General features: G+C 43.8%; 1 protein-coding gene across 1 annotated transcript; it reads right to left on the reverse strand.

Annotated features, from left to right (window-relative positions):
* Positions 1-6,764: 6,764 nt before the first annotated feature.
* LOC123410725 (AT-hook motif nuclear-localized protein 9-like) lies at positions 6,765-10,815 on the reverse strand. The gene is made up of 5 exons (XM_045103662.1): positions 10,219-10,815; positions 10,031-10,098; positions 8,631-8,762; positions 7,502-7,663; positions 6,765-7,389 (listed from the first exon to the last, which is right to left on the reverse strand). Exons 1-5 carry the CDS (start codon positions 10,643-10,645, stop codon positions 7,102-7,104), a joined length of 1,077 nt encoding a protein of 358 aa, XP_044959597.1. The 5' UTR covers positions 10,646-10,815; the 3' UTR covers positions 6,765-7,101.
* Between the last annotated feature and the right edge of the window lie 7,956 nt (positions 10,816-18,771).

The following is an 18,771-nucleotide window of genomic DNA, read 5'->3' on the forward strand; positions in this document are numbered from 1 at the left end:
CATGCTATGTTCACAAACATGGTAGTGAATCTTTGGGCGATATGGCATGCACGGCGGAAAGCGATCCATGAGGGCGTTTCTCAAGCACCTATGCAAACTTCATCCTTTGTGCAATTTTACATTTCTGAGTTGGATCAGATCGCTAAACCTATTCAGAGCATCAGACCGGCCCCTTCTCACATTGCCACCCAGCAATGGCTTGCTCCGCCGGAAGGTGTGGTCAAGATTAATGTGGATGGTGCAGTAGCAAGAAACAGACATGGCGGAGCAGTGGTTGTTGTTTGTCGTGATCACTCGGGAATGTGCCTTGGGGTGTCTGCAGTCGTCTACGGGGGAGTTGTGCCAAGCGCATTGGATCCAATGACCCTGTTATGTGACAATACTTGTGCAATTGCTCTAGCCAAAGAACCAAGGTTTCACAACACGACCAGACACATAAAGCGACGCTTCAATTCCATCCGCGATTACATCAAGGAGGAGGACATAAATATTTGGAAAGTGCACATGGATCTGAATGTTGCAGACCCGTTGACTAAGCCTCTTCCATGATCGAAACATGATCGACACCAGAACTGTATAAGTGTTAGATTCATTACAATGTAAATCACATTGTGATGTGAGCTAGATTATTGACTCTAGTGCAAGTGGTAGACTGTTGTAAGTACTCCCTAGAGGCAATAATAAAATTAATTATTATTATATTTCCTTGTTCAAGATAATCGTTTGTTATCCATGCTAGAATTGTATCGATTTGAAACTCGAATATATGTGTCGATACATAGACAACACATTGTCCCTAGTAAGCCTCTGATGGACTAGCTCGTTGATCAAAGATGGTCAAGGTTTCCTCACCATAGACATGAGTTTTAATTTGATAACGGGATCACATCATTAGGAGAATGATGTGTTGGACAAGACCTAAATTATAAACGTAGCATATGATCGTGTCAGTTTACTGCTATTGTTTTCTGCATGTCAAGTATATGTTTCTATGACCATGAGATCATGCAACTCCTCGACATCGGAGGAATGCCTTGTGTCTATCAACGTCACAACGTAACTGGGTGACTATAAAGGTGCTCTACAGGTATCTCTAAGGGTGTCTGTTGGGTTGGCGTGAATCGAGACTGGGATTTGTCACACTGTATGACGGAGAGGTGTCATTGGGCCCACTCGGTAATACAACATCACAATGAGCTTGCAAGCATGTGACTAAGGAGTTGGTCACGACATCTTGTATTACGGAACGAATAAAGAGACTTTCCGGCAACGAGATTGAGCTAGGTATGGAGATACCGACGATCGAATCTTGGGCAAGTGACATACCGATGGACAAAGTGAACAACATACGGGATTGATTGAATCCTTGACATTGAGGTTCAACCAATGAAAGATCATCATAGAATATGTAGGAACCAACATGGGCATCCAGTTCCTGCTTATGGTTATTGACCGGAGAGTGTATCGGCCATGTCTGCATAGTTCTCGAATCCGCGGGGTCTACACAATTAAGCTTCGGTGACGATATAAGCATAATTGAGTCATAGTGTTGGTCATCGAAGGTTGTTTGGAGTCCCAGATGAGAGCCCGGACATGATGAGGAACTCTGGAATAGTCCAGAGGTGAAGATTGATATATGGGATGAAGGTCATCGGAGTCCGGAAGAGTTCCGAGGTGTACCGAGGGAACCACGGAGTGTCGAAAGGGGTTTCGGGAGGCCCCGACAATTTGTTGGGGGCCTCATGGGCCAAGGAGAGGGGGCACCGCAGCCCACCAGGGGTTTAGGCGCAGCTCTCTCCCGATCCACTTCGGTCGAAGGGGGTGGGCCTCCTTGGGGCGCTGCCAGCCCAACTTGGGTTGCAATGTTGGGGAACGTAGTAATTTCAAAACAAATCCTATGTCACACAAGGATCTATCTATGGAGAAACCAGCAATGAGCAAAGGGGTAGAGCATCTTCATACCTTTGAAGATCGCTAAGCGGAAGCGTTGCTCGAACGCAGTTGATGGAGTCATACTCGCAGCGATTCAGATCGCGGTGGATTCCGATGTATGCGCCGAACAACGGCGCCTCCGTGTTCAACACACATGCAGCCCGATAACGTCTCCAACGCCTTGATCCAGCAAGGAGGAAGGAGAGGTTGAGGGAGAGCACCGACAGCACGACGGCGTGGTGACGATGGTGCTACGTGGTACTCCGACAGGGCTTCGCCAAGCACTACGGAGGAGGAGGAGTAGGGCTGCGCCGAGAGAGAGAGACAAATTGTGTTGTGAGCAGCCCCAAAACCCTCTACTATATATAGGAGGTGAGGGAGGAGGGTTCCCACCCCTAGGGTTTCCACCCTAGGGGTGCGACATCCCTAGATGGGCAAGGGGGCGGCGGCCAAGGGTGTAGGAGGTGGCGCCCTAGGGTGGCTTGCCACCCAAGGCAAGCCCACCACACCTAGGGTTAGCCCGCCCTCCCTCTCTTGCGCCTTGGGCTGATGGTGGTGGCGCACCAGCCCACTTAGGGCTGGTTTCCATCCACTTTTGTCCCATGTACCCCTTCGGGGATGGTGGCCCTTCCCGGTGGACCCCCGGAACCCTTCCGGTGGTCCCAGTACATTACCAGTGATTCCATAAACACTTCCGGCGACCAAATCCTCACTTCCTATATATGAATCTTTACCTCCGGACCATTCCGGAGCTCCTCGTGACGGTCGGGAACTCATACGGGACTCCAGAAAACCTTCGGTAACCACGTGTACTATTCCCATATAACCCCAGCATCATTTAACCTTAAGTGTGTAGACCCTACGGGTTCGGGAACCATGCAGACATGACCGAGACATCTCTCCGGCCAATAACCAACAGCGGGGTCTGTATATCCATGTTGGTTCCTGCATGTTCCACAATGATCTCATCGGATGAACCACGATGTCGGGGATTCAATCAATCCCGTATGCAATTCCATTTGTCTACCGGTATGATACTTGCCCGAGATTCGATCATCGGTATCCCTATACCTCGTTCAATCTCGTTACCAGCAAGTCTCTTTACTTGTTCCATAACACATCATCCCGTGGCCAACTCCTTAGTCACATTGAGCTCATTATGATGATGGATTACCGAGTGGGCCCAGAGATACCTCTCCGTCACACGGAGTGACAAATCCCAGTCTCGATTCTACAACCCAACAGACACTTTCGGAGATACCTGCAGTGCACCTTTATAATCACCCAGTTACGTTGTGACATTTGATACAACCAAAGCACTCCTACGATATCCGGGAGTTGCACAATCTCATGGTCTAAGGAAATGATACTTGACATTAGAAAAGCTTTAGCAGACGAACAACACGATCTAGTGTTATGCTTAGGATTGGGTCTTGTCCATCACATCATTCCCCAATGATGTGATCCCGTTATCAATGACATCCAGTGTTCATGATCAGGAAACCATGATCATCTATTGATCAACGAGCTAGCCAACTAGAGGCTCACTAGGGATACATTGTGATCTATATATTCACATATGTATTACGGTTTTCGGTTAATACAATTATAGCATGAATAACAGACAATTATCATGAACTAGGAAATACAATAATAATCACTTTATTATTGCCTCTATGGCACATTTCCAACAGGCAAGGCACCCAAGTGGGGGGGGCACCCTAATCCTTGCCGCCTCCCCCCTCCCTTGGTCGCAAGCCCCTAGGGGGTAACCCTAAGGCACCCTCCCCTCTCCATTCCTCCTATATAGATAGAGGTAGAGAGGGGGCAGCCACACGACAATCTTGCCGCGGCACTGCCCCTCCTCTCGCTCGCGGTTTCTCTCCTCCATAACCCCATGACGAAGCCCTGTCGAGCTGTCACCACCAACACCTCACCACGTCGTCGTGCTGTCAGAGGACTCGGGCTGCTACTTCACCATGCTCGCTAGATCGAGGAGGTAAAGGCGTCACCAAGCCATACGTGTGTTGAACGCAGAGGTGCCGTCCGTTCGGCACTTGATCGGTAGATCGTGAGACGGTTCGTGATTGGATTGCGAAGATGTACCACTACATCAGTCGCATTCTTGAACGCTTTCGTTTAGCAATCTACAAAGGTATGTAGATGCACTCTCCCGCCTCGTAGATGTTGATCTCCATAGATTGATCTTGGTGAGTGTAGGAAAAAAAATTGTTTCCCATGCAACGTTCTCCAACACTGCTCTCTCTCATTTCCTTCTTGCCCCTTCGCACCCTCCTTCAATGGCGATCCCACCGCCGTGCCGCTCCCTCACCCCCATCATCGCTAGCAGCATCCTAATCCAAGAGCGGTCGATAGCCGACTTTGCCAACAGCGTACATCCGCGTGTTTTCCCCCTCCTACATGAGGTCGTGTCCTCGCCCCAATAATGTGTTGGTTGCTCCATCTCCAACTCCCTATCCCGACCTGGTGGTCCTGGGTTCGATAGCGTCGCCGGCGAGGGTCCCATCGGTTGCAGCGATGTTCGGAACCCAAGTGACCGGGGGTATTTTACCCTCATTCGGGGTTTTCTCAGGGGAGCGAGACATCGGCATGGACGACGACACCCTCTACATCTACCTTCCGCGTCACCAAGCGTACCGGTGCATCGGCGACGACCCTAGGAATGGTCGGACCATCCTTTTCGGCTGACCCCTCGTTCTCGCCGGGATTTTCTCCTCGGCCGACCAACCCTCCAACAACACCCGCTCCGGTAAGTTCCCTTCTTTCCCTTTTGCTCGTAAATGTACAATAGAATTTGCGCTCAGTGAGTAATAGGCATGGATTGGATTGGAGTCAATTCGATTCGTTTCGATCTGATTCTAATTGAATTAATTCGAATCGATTCGAAACGAATCGATTGATATTGACCGATAGTGTAGGTGGGGACAACCTCAGGTGTGGATGCAATATTGATAAGTGGTAGTTTCCACCTGGGAAACTGCCGCTGATTAGACACAGTTGCCAATGATTATAACACACTTGCCATTCATTATAACACTGATCATTGGCAATGCTTTGTTATTAACACAAGTCGTCTTAGTTGACAAGATCGTGAAGATGGAGTGGGACCTATTTGATGAAGGATCACAAGTCGTGGCTAGCACCGAGGACCTGATCCCGATGAATCCGCGGCTCAAAAGGGTGAACCTTCCTAGCACGGTTACTACCATGAGCCAATGTCACATCCTTGGATTAAGCTAGAGTGATCATTATTATTAAGCTACAGTGATCATTATAATTAAGCTATAGTAATGGTCAAGATTAAGCTAAATGCTTTTACTAGATAGTGCCTGATCAATCTCTGAATAATATCTCATTTCAAATTCCCTTTTGAAATTCAAAATTCAAATTATAAGTGAATTAAATATTTTGCCAAACATGAAAACTAAAATCATGTCTGGGTTTCAAATATTCTTGAGGTAATTATAAAATATAAAACCACATTTTATCAAGTATTTTATTTCCTCAAAATAATTATAACAAAGGCCAAATCCATTATTAGATCCTCTTTTTAATTATGAAAAATTTCAAACAGTTTCAACTAGCTGCCAAACTTTTTGTGGGAGTGCCTGAAGATGCAATAGGAATATTGGACCAGATCCATAATTTACAAAAGCCATTTTGTTACTAAAATAAATAAAAACAGAAACAAATAAAAAGAAAAAGCTAAAAGAAAAGAATTAAAAAGGGAAAAAGGACAAGGGGCACTGTAAGTCCATAGTTCTGGCCCAGCCCACCTAGCCCCCCATCGTCCTCCTCTGTTCACCAAAGGGGACGTTGGCGCGGCTATGGCCGCCAGCAGCCACAGTCGTCGCCGTGGCGTGCATCCCATGGTTCCAAGGCCGTCGTTGCCATGGCCGACGTTATCCGCACGCTCTCCGGCATCCCCGTCCCCTAGGTATGCGCCAGAAGCACTGCGCGTGATAATGATCCAATATTCCTATATTCCTAAAAATTTAAGAATGGACGGACGTAGCAACACGCACCATTAGCAATCTAGTTGTTGTATTAAGTCTAATATGCATGCTAATAGATTGATGATGAATGATTGCTAAAGTGGTGTATTCTTATGAGATGGCACTCCCTAACAAAGATTTATTGCACTTGGCCCTCCTCATACTATATTCCTAGCCCTGCCACTGATCCTAACCATGTACGAGGAAACAGAATCTCCAATGAATCCGGCATCTTGGGGTACACGTCAAGTCTTTGGAAGACTTTCGTCTTTGCATCATGGGCCGCTCGACATGGCCTACTCCCAAGCCGACATAGTAGTCCTCAGTTCGACCCTCTAGCCAGGACACCATCAGTAGCCCTTGAACCGGTCTTCAAGTATGCACCTTGCTGTATCCGAGTTGCTCCACCATCTATTACCAAATTCTACTCTCCACCATCTATTACCAAATTCTACTCTGCACATAGCAATGCTGTGTCACGCTCTGCGAAGTCTTTCTTTGTTGTCAGCTGCCCTTCAACTTGTGGTGGCATCCAACCTCGGACCAAAGGCGAAGCTCTCATCGGTAGGGTAACCTGATGTACATGCATAATGCCTGATGTCCAAAAAAGGAAAACATTTTGCAATAAAGAGTTTTACAAAGCTGTTCTAGCATCAGCGAGAAGATTTCTGGTCTGGGTTTACCATACATGTTCTCTTCTCCTTTCTCTTCGTTGTTGATCATACCCAACATCAATGAATCAAACTTCTTCTCCACAAGCAACTCAAACACAGGAAAAGGAATAATAAGAAAACAACGGCGAGGAGGAGACAAACATAACAAGGAAAAACAAAACTGTCAAAGTCTGTCTGTCTGCAACCAAGAGAATAGCTACAAGTTGCTCATTGCTGCTGCTGCCTATAACTACATACCATACCAGATCATACCAGACCATCAACCAACAACCGAATCCACTATTTCTATCATAGATCTGCCAACATCTTCGGTTAAATTGATCATACTCGACGACATTCATTATACTAAACTAGACTTCTTTTTAAACCCACGCAGGAGAGACACGCAACCAACCCAACCCAACCAACCCCTAGAATCATCATCCACTAGCTAGCCTAGGCTGAACCTCCGCCGTACCAAACTAAACAATCTACATCGTTCACTCCCGGATCGAGTTGATGTCGATGCCGCAGGAGCGCGACTCCATCTGCCGCATCATGCCCGCCCACCCGCCCATCATCGCATCCGACGGCAGCTCCTCCTCTCCGCGGGGCATCGGCATCAGCGGCGAAGGGGCCTCTTCCTCCGCCTCGCCTCCCACTCCACCTCCACCCCTGCCCCCATTAGCATCGCCGGTCTGCTCTTCCTCCCCGGTAGCAGCCTCCTGTCCAGCCTTGCCCTTCCTGCTCTTCTTCGACCCCGCGTACATGAAGCTCCCCACAATCACCTGCACCAACACACATAATCACCTGATCATTCATTTCTGGAACTCAACAGACCAAGGATGAATTAATGAAATACTGATGTTTCAGTAAACAAAACAAAGAAAGAGTGATCACCTGAACTGTCCCGGCTGCTGTCAGGACTCCACCAACGCTTCCTCCAATAACCCTGTGATCAGCGCCACACAGCGCTATGCATAGCCCTCCATTCCGAGTGCGTGAAACACCGTCATCTATAACAAGGTATGATCCAGAGAGGCACAGGATTTCGAATCGGCCCTGTCAAAGATAATAGGGGATACGTGATAATTGGTTAGAGAGTGAAGTGTTAATCGTCTTTCGTGGCCAATGCCACAGGTTATAAGTGAATAATTTCTTTACAAAATAAAACAAATCATAATAATATCCATAGTCATGAGTGATGGGTCTACAAACTGCAGGCGTAAAGAAATACCGCCTGTCCTAGGTTGGTAACAACATATCATGACTTCATTTGAAAAGAATTGGCAGAAGCAGTCAAGTTACTTGTACCAAGACAACAGAGCAGCAACGTACACATCAAAGATGCAGCTCCTAAATACAGTATGAAATAACCGGAAGGAGAGCATTAAGATGACAAGTAATAGAGTGAAAAACTGGCATTGCTGCCATTAACCGGAAGGAGAGCACTAAAATGACAGCATACACATCAAAGACTGCCAGTAACAAAGCATAATGGGCCATGCCACATATAAGGATAATAGGTTCACAGGCACTCCCAGGACCCAACCCAGATGCCTTAAGGCTTTTATCTTCCAGATTTCACAGGATGAATCTATGACATGACAAATAAAAACAAAGGCTGGTTCTTTGATGTAGGGTGTTGAATAGATGCTATTCTGCTCATGTTCCAAAAATGAGAAGACATCTCGTATCCAATTTTACAAACAGATAGATATAAGGCTTCTAGGAGAAGTCAGGATGTAATTGCAGTTCTTTTTGTAGCTTATTACTGGTTCCATTCTACCACAGCATATCACCATATATGGTTAGATTTTATACCTGATGCGCTCTGATAAAAACATTCCAGTTCTAATGTTCATTGTGAAACCAAATTCTGTAAGTAACTGGTAAAAGTATGCAGGTAACAAAACAGATAACTCGGAATATTTTTTAGCACAGCCTCTGTTAAACAAGAATAGAATATAAGACACATAGATATCAGTCTCTGGGCCAGTGGTACCAACAACCATGAGAACATATATACCTCATATTTAACTACGCTGCCGGAGCCCGCATCCTGATGAAGGGTTGCTGTGGAGACAGCCCCTGATGCTGACATGATGCAGACCGCCCTTGGGCCCTGTTGTGAGAAGGACATTATCCTCGCTGCGACATCCTGCACAAATAGGCACAGACACACTATAACTGTAAGTCATGCAACAGAATGTGCATAATGCATAGAAAACTACATTATTCAAAAATAATATTCTAGTACATTTAAGTCAGCATGTACCATGTGGAACCAGATTCAAGGGTTACTAGCCTAGCAAACAATAACCATATATGATGGTTGAGTTTCAATAGTTCCTGACATGAGACCAGGCCAGTCAGCTCCCGCTTCAACGGTAATATAAGAAGGGAATTGTTGATCATTTGTTTAAGCAACAACACCCTGTGGCATATGGTTTGGTAGCACAACATATCCTAAGTTCCTAACCGCATCCAATCGAATAAAAAGGCAAGGATCTTATCTATAGGAAGTGAAACATGGAGACAGGAACAGTTTGGAAAACAGAGCAAGAGATCATATTAGTTTCCTTTCAGTTAAATGTCGTCAGCATCAGTTCAACATCAGCACGGCTCTCGTAATACTACAACTGAATATCAACTCCCTCAAGCTTACTTGGGTGACACCCGAAAGCTGCACTTAACATGTGCCGGTATCAAGAGCAAGCTTTGCTGTGCAGAACAAGAAGGGGGAAAGCATCACCCATCCTAAAGCATATACTTCCTCCGTTCCTAAATATAAGACCTTTTAGAGATGACACTATGAACTACATACAGATGTACATAGACATATTTTAGAGTGTAGATTCATTCATTTTGCTCCGTATATGGTCTCCTAGTGGAATCTCTAAGAGGTCTTATATTTAGGAACGGAGGGAGTAGAATGTAAAACATAATTGGATGTATGTGTTATTGTCACATGGCATACATCTGCCGTGTTAGCAGAAAGAAGGCATCCTTATCAGAAAGATTTCCATCTATTTTCGGTTTATTTTAGGCCGGAAACGGTGGAAACTTTAGAAATCTCCATATATTTCGATCCACAAGTCCGAATCTAGCGAGTTTTGCTGGAAAGGCGATGCTGTTTTCTGCAAAAGTGCAGAGCAGCTAACCACATAAAGAAGCAACTGCATTGGGCTTAAAGCAGCAATTAATCAAATTCTCTTGGAAACTTTAGAAATATCCATTTCTTTCGATCCACAAGTCCAAATCTAGCGGGTTTTGCTAGAAAGGCGGTGTTTTTTTTTTTTGCAAAAGTGCAGAGCATCTAACCACATAAAGAAGAAATTATAATATTAAAGCAGCAATCAATCAAATCCTGTTGGCAAGCACACCGGTATGTATGTATGTATATATGTATGTGTGGGGGATAAGGACCTCTCCTGATGGGATGATGATGACATGGGGAGTGAACCCGGTGCCGACGGTGCCGAGGAAAGATTTCCCTGCGAAAGAACCTTGAGTCAATCCGGAAGCCAGGTGAAGCAAGCTCTGTTTAATTACCGGGGGAGGCAAATGCTCTGTTTTGTTTTCCTTCCCATGTGGGTGGGGGGTTGATTAATTACCGAGGGAGGCGAGCTGCTGCATCTTGCCGGAGCCGGGGGGTCGGCCGCGGCGCTTCTCGGAGGAGGGTCCACCCCCGGAGCCGGGGGTGACGGGGACGATGGCGGTGCAGGGAGACGGCGCCGTGGGGATGAGCCCGGAGCCGTCGGGCTTGTACTTGCGGGGGCGGCCGCGCTTCTTCCTGCCGAGGTCGTCCTGCGAGGCGGTGGCGGTGGCGGGGGCGTGGGGAATGTGGGGGTCGGGGCCCATGGGGAAGGAGAAGACGTCGAGCGGGTGTTGGTGGTAGGCGTCAGGCGGCGGAGGGGGAGGGGGAGGGGGAGGGGAGGGGAAGGCGGCGGTGGATGGGGATGGGGAGGGGCGGTGGTGGACGTAGTAGGGGGAGGCGGCGCCCGAGGAGGCCGCCAGGGAGGAGGAGTCGGTGGAGTCCATTCATCCGACTGCGGGCGAAGGAGGAGGAGAAACCCTAGCTGGCTAGAATCGCCGGCGCGGCATGGATGGATTCCGGCGAGACGGGTGTGGGTGAGGAGGCCCAACTCCAAGTCTCCAAGATGGGGACGCTTTGCTTTGCTAAAACCCTAGACAAGATGAGTAGGGTTGGTTTTGCTTCCTTCCTTGTCTCTAACCAACACACACACACACACACAAGTGTTACCTCTTCAAAAAGAAGGTGTCATTTTTACCCCAATTTTATGTTTGGATCCTTTGGGTATAGTTTAACGAGATCTGATCCTGGTTTGAATTTTTTTTAGATCTGACCATTTTCCTACCGTTGTGGTGGCTGACGGTACTAGTGTTGTGCACACCTTGTCGTCAAGGTCGCTGGCGATAGGTTGAATGGCAGCAACCGTCAGCTAACGGCCCAAGGCTGATGTGGCGTCTGGGTCTACCGCCAAGACCTCCGACGGTAGGGTGGTTGGTAGTCCCTGCTTGCACAAGGTAGGTTCTATAACCTGGAATTGCTTCCGAAATACGGTAGAGTTACATACCCTACCACCAAGATCCTTGGCGGTAGGGTGGCTGGTGGTGCATGCCTGCGTAAAGTAGGTTCTATAACCTTAAATCGCTTTAAAAATATGGTAGGGTGTGCTTAAAGTCAATTTTTTGCACAAAACTTATATGTTTCGGTTCATAATTTTTTTCCACATCAATAGTATGGTCCTAAAACCAAAAAACATGCATATCTCACACATTATAACATACATCACACATTATAATATGCAGACCCCCAGTTGTTAGAGCATATTTCTCCATGTGTGGGTTTGGTAATTGATGACATCCCTATGGACTAATGGTTGCTTTGAGTTTTACTTCAAGGATTTGTCTATGGGCATTTCTTGAAGTCCATTTTTTGGTTTCAAGGAGTTTATGTGATCACCAAGGTGGCATTCAAGGATTTATCCAAAGATTGTGGTCATGTGGGAGTTTGGCTTATTGCAAGCATGTCTTGAAAAAGAAGATTGTGGAAACATACATGGTTACCTTCAAGATTGTGGAAACATACATGGTTAGCTTCAACACATCATCTTTATGAAGAGAGAAGATAAGTTACAAGGTTGATGAAGACTAAGGCAAAGAGTGACTCAAGTTGATCAACACACATAGCGTAGAAGATGTACCAAGTGGGATCAAGTGATCTCATGGTATGATAAGTATTGTCCATTACTCTTTGTGTACTGGCCCATGATCTTTGTGAGTGTTCCTTGTGGGGTTAGGTATGTTTACATGGGCATGCATCAAAAGGAAGATCTCATACAACCCATGGAGGATGACATCAAGTGGTGATCGTCATCACGGTTGAGGTGTGCAAGCTCAAGTGAAGCATCACGAAGAGATCACATGCTTGAAGCTTGCCATCCGCTATGGTGATAATGGACATGTGAAGATGTGTCCAGACTTGGAGAACAGTTCATTTTCTTCATTTCGCACTGCTGAGTCAGATGAAAAACCAGAAGACACTACAACTGGTCCAAGAAAGAAGCATGTCTCCAAGGATGATCACGCCTCTACATCGTCAAAGAAGTGAATTTTTTCAAGCGTGTTAGTCCTCGGTTTTGTCCCTTTTCATCACTTGATGACAAAGGGGGAGAAATATGAGAGTTAGCCTTCAAGCGGGATACTTTATGTGGCTTATAAACTTTATTAAGTTACAAACTCCTGGCTCTTCTGAAGTTTTTTATGTAATGAGTCGTAACTTAAGCCCGAAGGTGTTCTGACTCTTTTGGATGGTTTTCCTCGCATGCTTATTCCTCGAAGTTCATTAATGCAGGCATGCTGAAATTCGTCAGACACCATTTTTCATCATGCATATCTAATTCCTCATACTATATGTCAAATGCATGCATGAATTGCAAGATACAGGGGGGTCTCCATGATATAAATCATCAATGTGCATCTGCTGCTCAAAGCAAATTCCTCAAAATATGCACATCTTCACGGGGAGTTTCTCTGTATCTTGAGTTCAAATTCCTCAAACTTAGTACTTACATTCCATATTATTATCCCCGTTGAAAACTTAACCTAATTGTCATCAACCACCAAAAAGGGGGAGATTGTAAGTGCATCTAGTGCCCCTTTGTGATTTTGGTGGTTTGAAGACTTATAGGTTAAGGGACTAATACATTTGTGAGTGTACACAGGCTCTATAAGTCGCTGAGGAGTTTGAGTTATCCGATGAATATCGACCCCCAAAAATGAATGTCTTTGGGTGAAGACTTTGGTCCTTCCTTGAAGACTTTAATCGCGAAGAAATTGCAAAGAAATCGATATTCCTCATGAAGATATTGAAGATGAGGAATTCGGTGTGTCCTGAAGAAAACAGACTGAACACTTTGAATCATGAAGATGTACTCTTTCTGTTTCATTTTCTTTACTCTTGAGTCATAGGAATACCGTACTGTTAAAGGGGGTCAAGGTAAAACTACGGAATGAATTTCCTCATGATGCTCGACCCAAGCCTAAATCTACCAAAGCCTCAAAGTGAGGAATATGAGAGACATGAGGACTTTCACAGTTGAAAGTTCCGACCGTCGCCACGCCACGCGCCACCTCATTGATCTTATCCACCCAACGGTCACATTATTTAAGGACATTTGTGTCAAATCATGTCGGGATGCTCCCAAGCTATAAATAGCCCCCCCCCCCAACCACTAGCTAGTTGGCTACTCCGAGAAAAACTCACACTTGTCATTTAGAGCAACCCAAATTCCTTAGAGTTGTTGAGTAAAAATCATCACGTGAGGAAATACCCCAAACACCCAAACCCCAAACCAAAACCAAGTGATTGAGCATCACTAAAGAATGTGTTCCTGTGTGGAACTGAAGCCTGTTACCTTTGAGGACTGTGCATCTTCCAGACGGTTAGACGTCATGGTCTAGAGCATCCAGCAGACAATTGTGGATCGCCGCGTGACCAAGTTTGTGAGGGTTTGGAAGTCTACCCTGAAAACTTACCACGAGTGTTGGGCGATGACTGTGTGTCCTTAGCTCAAGGAAAATACGGTAGGGACTGTGTGTCCTTTGGTTTCAATACCAAGCCGCTCCAAACCAGACGTACAACTGTCACAATAGTTGGAACTGGGTCATCAACAATTGTCTTCATCGAGCTACGGGTTCTATTTCTTCAACTCTTTCATTTCCTCAAATTGTATGTTGAATACTTTCATCTGTGCCGTTTGAAGAATTTGTCTGAAGACTTTCTCTGAATTTCCTCAACCTCAAATTCTTCACTTGAGTTAATTTTCTATCTACTCTATACTTCTGAACTGTGCAAACCGAATCTTATAAACTTCATCGTGTATTCTGTTGTAGTCGTTTTTTCACTGTGATCCTGCGCTATTTCCGCTGCACTTAATTCAACATTGAGGACTTTCCTCACAAGGAATTTCCTCAGCTATGAAATTCGAAAAATCGCCTATTCACCCCCTCTAGTCAATATAACGCACATTCAATTGGTATGGGAGCAAGGTACTCCCTTGTTCTGTGCGATTTTGGTTTAACCACCTGCAGTTTTAGTTACATCGACCGCATGTATGATCAAGGTTACTGCATGATGTCCTACCTTTGAAGGAAAGGACTTTCCCTACTGGAAGACCAAGATGCAGATGCATCTTCAGGCTATTGACATATGATCTCTCGTATGTTGTGGAAAATGATATTCCCTCCATTGCCGCTAGTGTCTCTTCCGCTGATGTGAAGAAGTTCAAGCAACTTGACTCACAAGCGAAGAATATCATATGTGGCCATCTGAGCAAAGGTCGGTATGCCAGAGTGGGTGCTTTGGGCACAGCTAAGCTTATCTGGGATAGGCTGTCCAAAGTCAATGAGGGAGTCTCAACGCAACGTGACTCTCGTGTTGATGTTCTTCACAATCTCTTCAATCGCTTCAAGAGGCTTGACAATGAAAGCTGCCAAGACACCTTTGATCGCCTCACTGACATCTCAAATGAACTGCAAGCACTGGGAGCTAGAGACATCACTGACCATGAAGTTGTGAAGAAACTATTAAGATCTCTTGACCCATCATTTGACACACTGGTTCTGATGATTCAAGAACGAAGAGACTACAAAATGCTTGATCCTGCTGATATACTCGAGAGACTCAATACTCATGAATTCCAACAAGAATAGATATGAGTAAATCAAAATCTTCATCTGATGATTACAAGAAAAGAACCTGCCACAAATGCAAGAAATCTGGTCACTACATTGCTGACTGTCCTCGCTGGGTGAAGGAATCAAAGAAGAAGAAATACAAGGATGAAAGTTCTGATGACTTGAAGAAAAATAAGAAGTCTTCAAAGTCCTCATCCTCAAAGTCCTCATCGCATAAAAAGACCAGCTTCAAAAAGGCTCGGGCACTCATTGGCAAGGAAATGGAATATGAAGAAGAATATGAGGAATGTAATGAAGAGGAAGGTTCTGAAGAGGATTCAGATTCTGGTGTGGCAAGTCTTGCACTGGCTACCACCTTTGTCAGCAAGTCAATCTTCAACCTTGAAAAAAATGACAACGCTATCTACACTGATGAAAATGTTGATGACTTTGCTCCAACCTATTGCTTCATGGCAAAAGGTTCAAAGGTACCAAACCATACTTCCTCCTCTGATTCTAGTGACTGTGAACCTGATGATTATCAAAAACCCAGTTATATAAACTTGCCAACATTGCCACTAAGCAACAAAATGCCATTGAAAAGCTCCAAAAACTGCTAGATAGAAGCGATGATCTGTTGAATGATGAAATGAATCATACTCAAGTCCTCACTGAAGATGTGAAAAGTCTTCATTCTAGGTTTGATAGTCTTCAAGATCGTTATGGCACACTTTTAGCTGATCATGAGAAACTTTTCTATGAATTTCTTGAAAGTAAGCTTGATCTTGAGAAGTTGAAAATGTCTCATGATGATCTTCGAATGGAAAATGATTCATTGCTTGCTCAACAGATCAGTACCGCTCGGGTTGAATTCATTCCACCATGTTTGAAATGCATCGAGCGTGAAACTGCGAATTCCTCACCAGAATCATCAAATGCTTCTATTGCTACAAATTCTTCAAATGTCCCTGTGGTATCAAATTCTTCACTTGAAGAAACCACAAATGCTACTGACGAAAACACAGGCCTGAAGGAATTGTATGCGGCATGCATACACAAAAGTCTCAAAGGGCATCAAACCCTTTGCGATGTGCTCAAAAAGCAGATTCTGAACAGGAACCCGAGGAAAGAAGGAATTGCCTTCGAGAGGAAAATGAATGCTGATGGATCATACTGGAAACCTGAGCAGTACCCCAAGCCCTCATGGGTTGCTGCTAAAGGTCCTCCCGTCGATCCATCCACTCTAACAGGCTTTGCATGTGAATTATCCTATTCCTCAGATGAGTCATTTGACTCCAACTATAAATTGTTCAAAAATCAATCTGGTGAAGTATTTGCTTGATATGTTGGAACTAACTGCTGGAATGGACCACCCCTGAGGAAAATCTGGGTCCCCAAAAGTTGCTTGGAAAATCTTCAGGTGAATGTCCTCATGACACCACTTGTGAAGAAACAGAAACCCAGATCAATTTCCTGAGGTGGACGAAAGTCTTCACGAGGATCAAAATCCCCAAATGGTCAATAATACTATGCTCATACTCGTGTTGATGCTTTTGATATGGAAGGAACTTACAGGGAACATGAATATGAGTGTTAGTCCTCAAATCATTATGTTCGCAAGTCCTCAAAGAATTTCTCTGCCTATTCACTTGAGTACTGCAACCCCCTTACTATGAAAAGAAGTGCATTGGTTTCAATGCCTCCATTCTCATATGGTGCTCGCGGGATGATGAACTCTTTGCCATCCCTGCATATGTGGGTGGTGAAGAAATTGAACTAATCACTTCTGTATGTGATGTCTACGCACGCTTCTATTCTTGTAGACTATGTTAGGCCTCCAAGCCACTACAACAGGACATAGCTTTAGTAACACCGTGTTATGTTACTACACGCCCAAAAACGTGTTACTACGCTATGTAGTAACACATTTTGGAATATGTTCCATTAGACCGTGTTACTAACAGGTGTGCACTGTCACACATAATAGTTGTTACCACATTTTAAATATTGTGTTACTGTTATGTTGTAGTAACATGCATATTATGTGTTACTCGACAGTACGCTAACATATTATTGTAGCCATAGTAACACCTATAGTAACATACCTACCTAGACATAGAATATTGATGGTAACATATTTTTGTAACTATAGTAACACAATTCGTAACACATTTTTTAGCTTCGAAACTAAACTAGTAACATAATATCCAAATATTATAACACTATAAGTTATAGTTGTCAATGCCCTAGTAACACAGTTTGTAACTCTAGTAACTCCATCAGTAACACTACTATATTAGCATCGCAACATAATTAATATATTTATTTTTTATTAAACACAAAATTGGGTACATATTTTATTGAATAAAAAATTATTCAATAAAATTACCACACTTGCTCAAATAATTAATTGTTTTATTATGATTCTTGTCATTATTAAAATGATAGAGAAACTGAAGCACAACACATACACAAATTGAAAATTTCAAGATATTTATTACAAATATACAAAAGTTTAGGATTGTACCGATCATAGCGTAATTACATTGCATTAAAATTAATGTAAGTATCTTCACATCATTCAGTAGTATTCCTAACATTTCAAATGGTTAAGAAACACTCATTTGGAAAATATTACATTTTTACATCCATAGACATAAACCATACTTGTTGCTTCTATCTTCAATGGACTAAATGCTTCTTGAATTCATCATGAGCATGAGGATAGGATCCAACCGGAGGAGTTCTGCCATTACTTCATCTTTATGTTCTGAAAAGAACAAAGGAAAGAAACAACCACCTTCACCGTTGCAACCGAAATATTGTATAAGTAAATCAAGAAATGGAAAAACATAACTTTTACCATTGGAAATAGTAGCTCATGTACTCCCGCATGAACAGTAAATATAGTAAAAAAAACAAAAAAATCTGAAATTTGTGGGCATGAAACATTGATGTTTTTTCTATATGTGTGCAAAATTTCATGGTGAAATCATATTTGTGGAGGTGTGGGAAAAAAACAAAATCAATGATTCAGAAATAGTGTTTTTGGAAGCATTTTGGAGAATCAATTTGTTTTTTTTTTGTCTACGCCTCCAGGAATGTGATTCCGTTATGAATTTTTGCATGCATGTAGTAAAAACATCAATGATTCTTGTCACAAATTTTAGATTTTTTTAGTTGTTTTACTATTTTTTTGGATTTTATAACTGTTCATCCGAGAGCATATAAGCTCGAGCTCACAATAGCACTTTTGGAGAACTGCAGATAAAAGACATACCCATGCTGCTGGGGCGTGAGTCATACAGTATGGTCGTATTTACCAGAACCATCTCGAAATAGTTCGATATTTATCAAAACCAAACCATGGATCAACACATGATTATGTGTTACTTTCTCTACAATCTGTAACACACTCCAACTAACATATATTAATATGTTACTATAGCAACATCTGTGTATCACATTACGTGCAACACATAATTACGTGTTACTTAGACGATATTGTCGTAACACATTTTCGAGCTTATATTGTATGTGTTACAGCCTGTCTTTGCAACACAAATCATGTGTTACTGGATTTTCGATTGTAACATATTTTACTATGTGTTACATGATTGTGTTACCAAAGCTCTGTTCTCTTGTAGTGAAGCGCAGAGGTTTGTAGGACAGCAACAATTTTCCTCAAGTGGATGACCTAAGGTTTATCGAACTCAGGAAAGTAGAGGTTGAAGATGGTCTCTCTCAAGCAACCTTGCAATTAAGAAACAAGAAGTCTCTTGTGTCCCCAACACACCTAATACAATGGTAAATTGTATAGGTGCACTAGTTCAACGAAGAGATGGTAAAATATGGGTGATAGGTGTGGCAAAGCAAGGTAATACAAATCTGTAAAAAAAATTACAGCAAGGTAGCAAGTGACAAAAGTGAGCATAAACAGTGTAACGATGGTGATAAACAAGGCG

This window comes from Hordeum vulgare, chromosome 7H (genome assembly GCF_904849725.1).
Source record: "Hordeum vulgare subsp. vulgare chromosome 7H, MorexV3_pseudomolecules_assembly, whole genome shotgun sequence".
Taxonomy (NCBI): Eukaryota; Viridiplantae; Streptophyta; class Magnoliopsida; order Poales; family Poaceae; genus Hordeum; species Hordeum vulgare.

Coding starts and splice junctions, on each gene's coding strand:
- LOC123410725 (XM_045103662.1), bottom strand. CDS start 10,645: ATGGACTCCACCGACTCCTCCTCCCTGGCGGCCTCCTCGGGCGCCGCC. Junction 10,099..10,218: donor GCAGCAGCTCGCCTCCCTCG/GTAATTAATCAA, acceptor GTTCTTTCGCAG/GGAAATCTTTCCTCGGCACC. Junction 8,763..10,030: donor TCATCATCCCATCAGGAGAG/GTCCTTATCCCC, acceptor CTATTTGTGCAG/GATGTCGCAGCGAGGATAAT.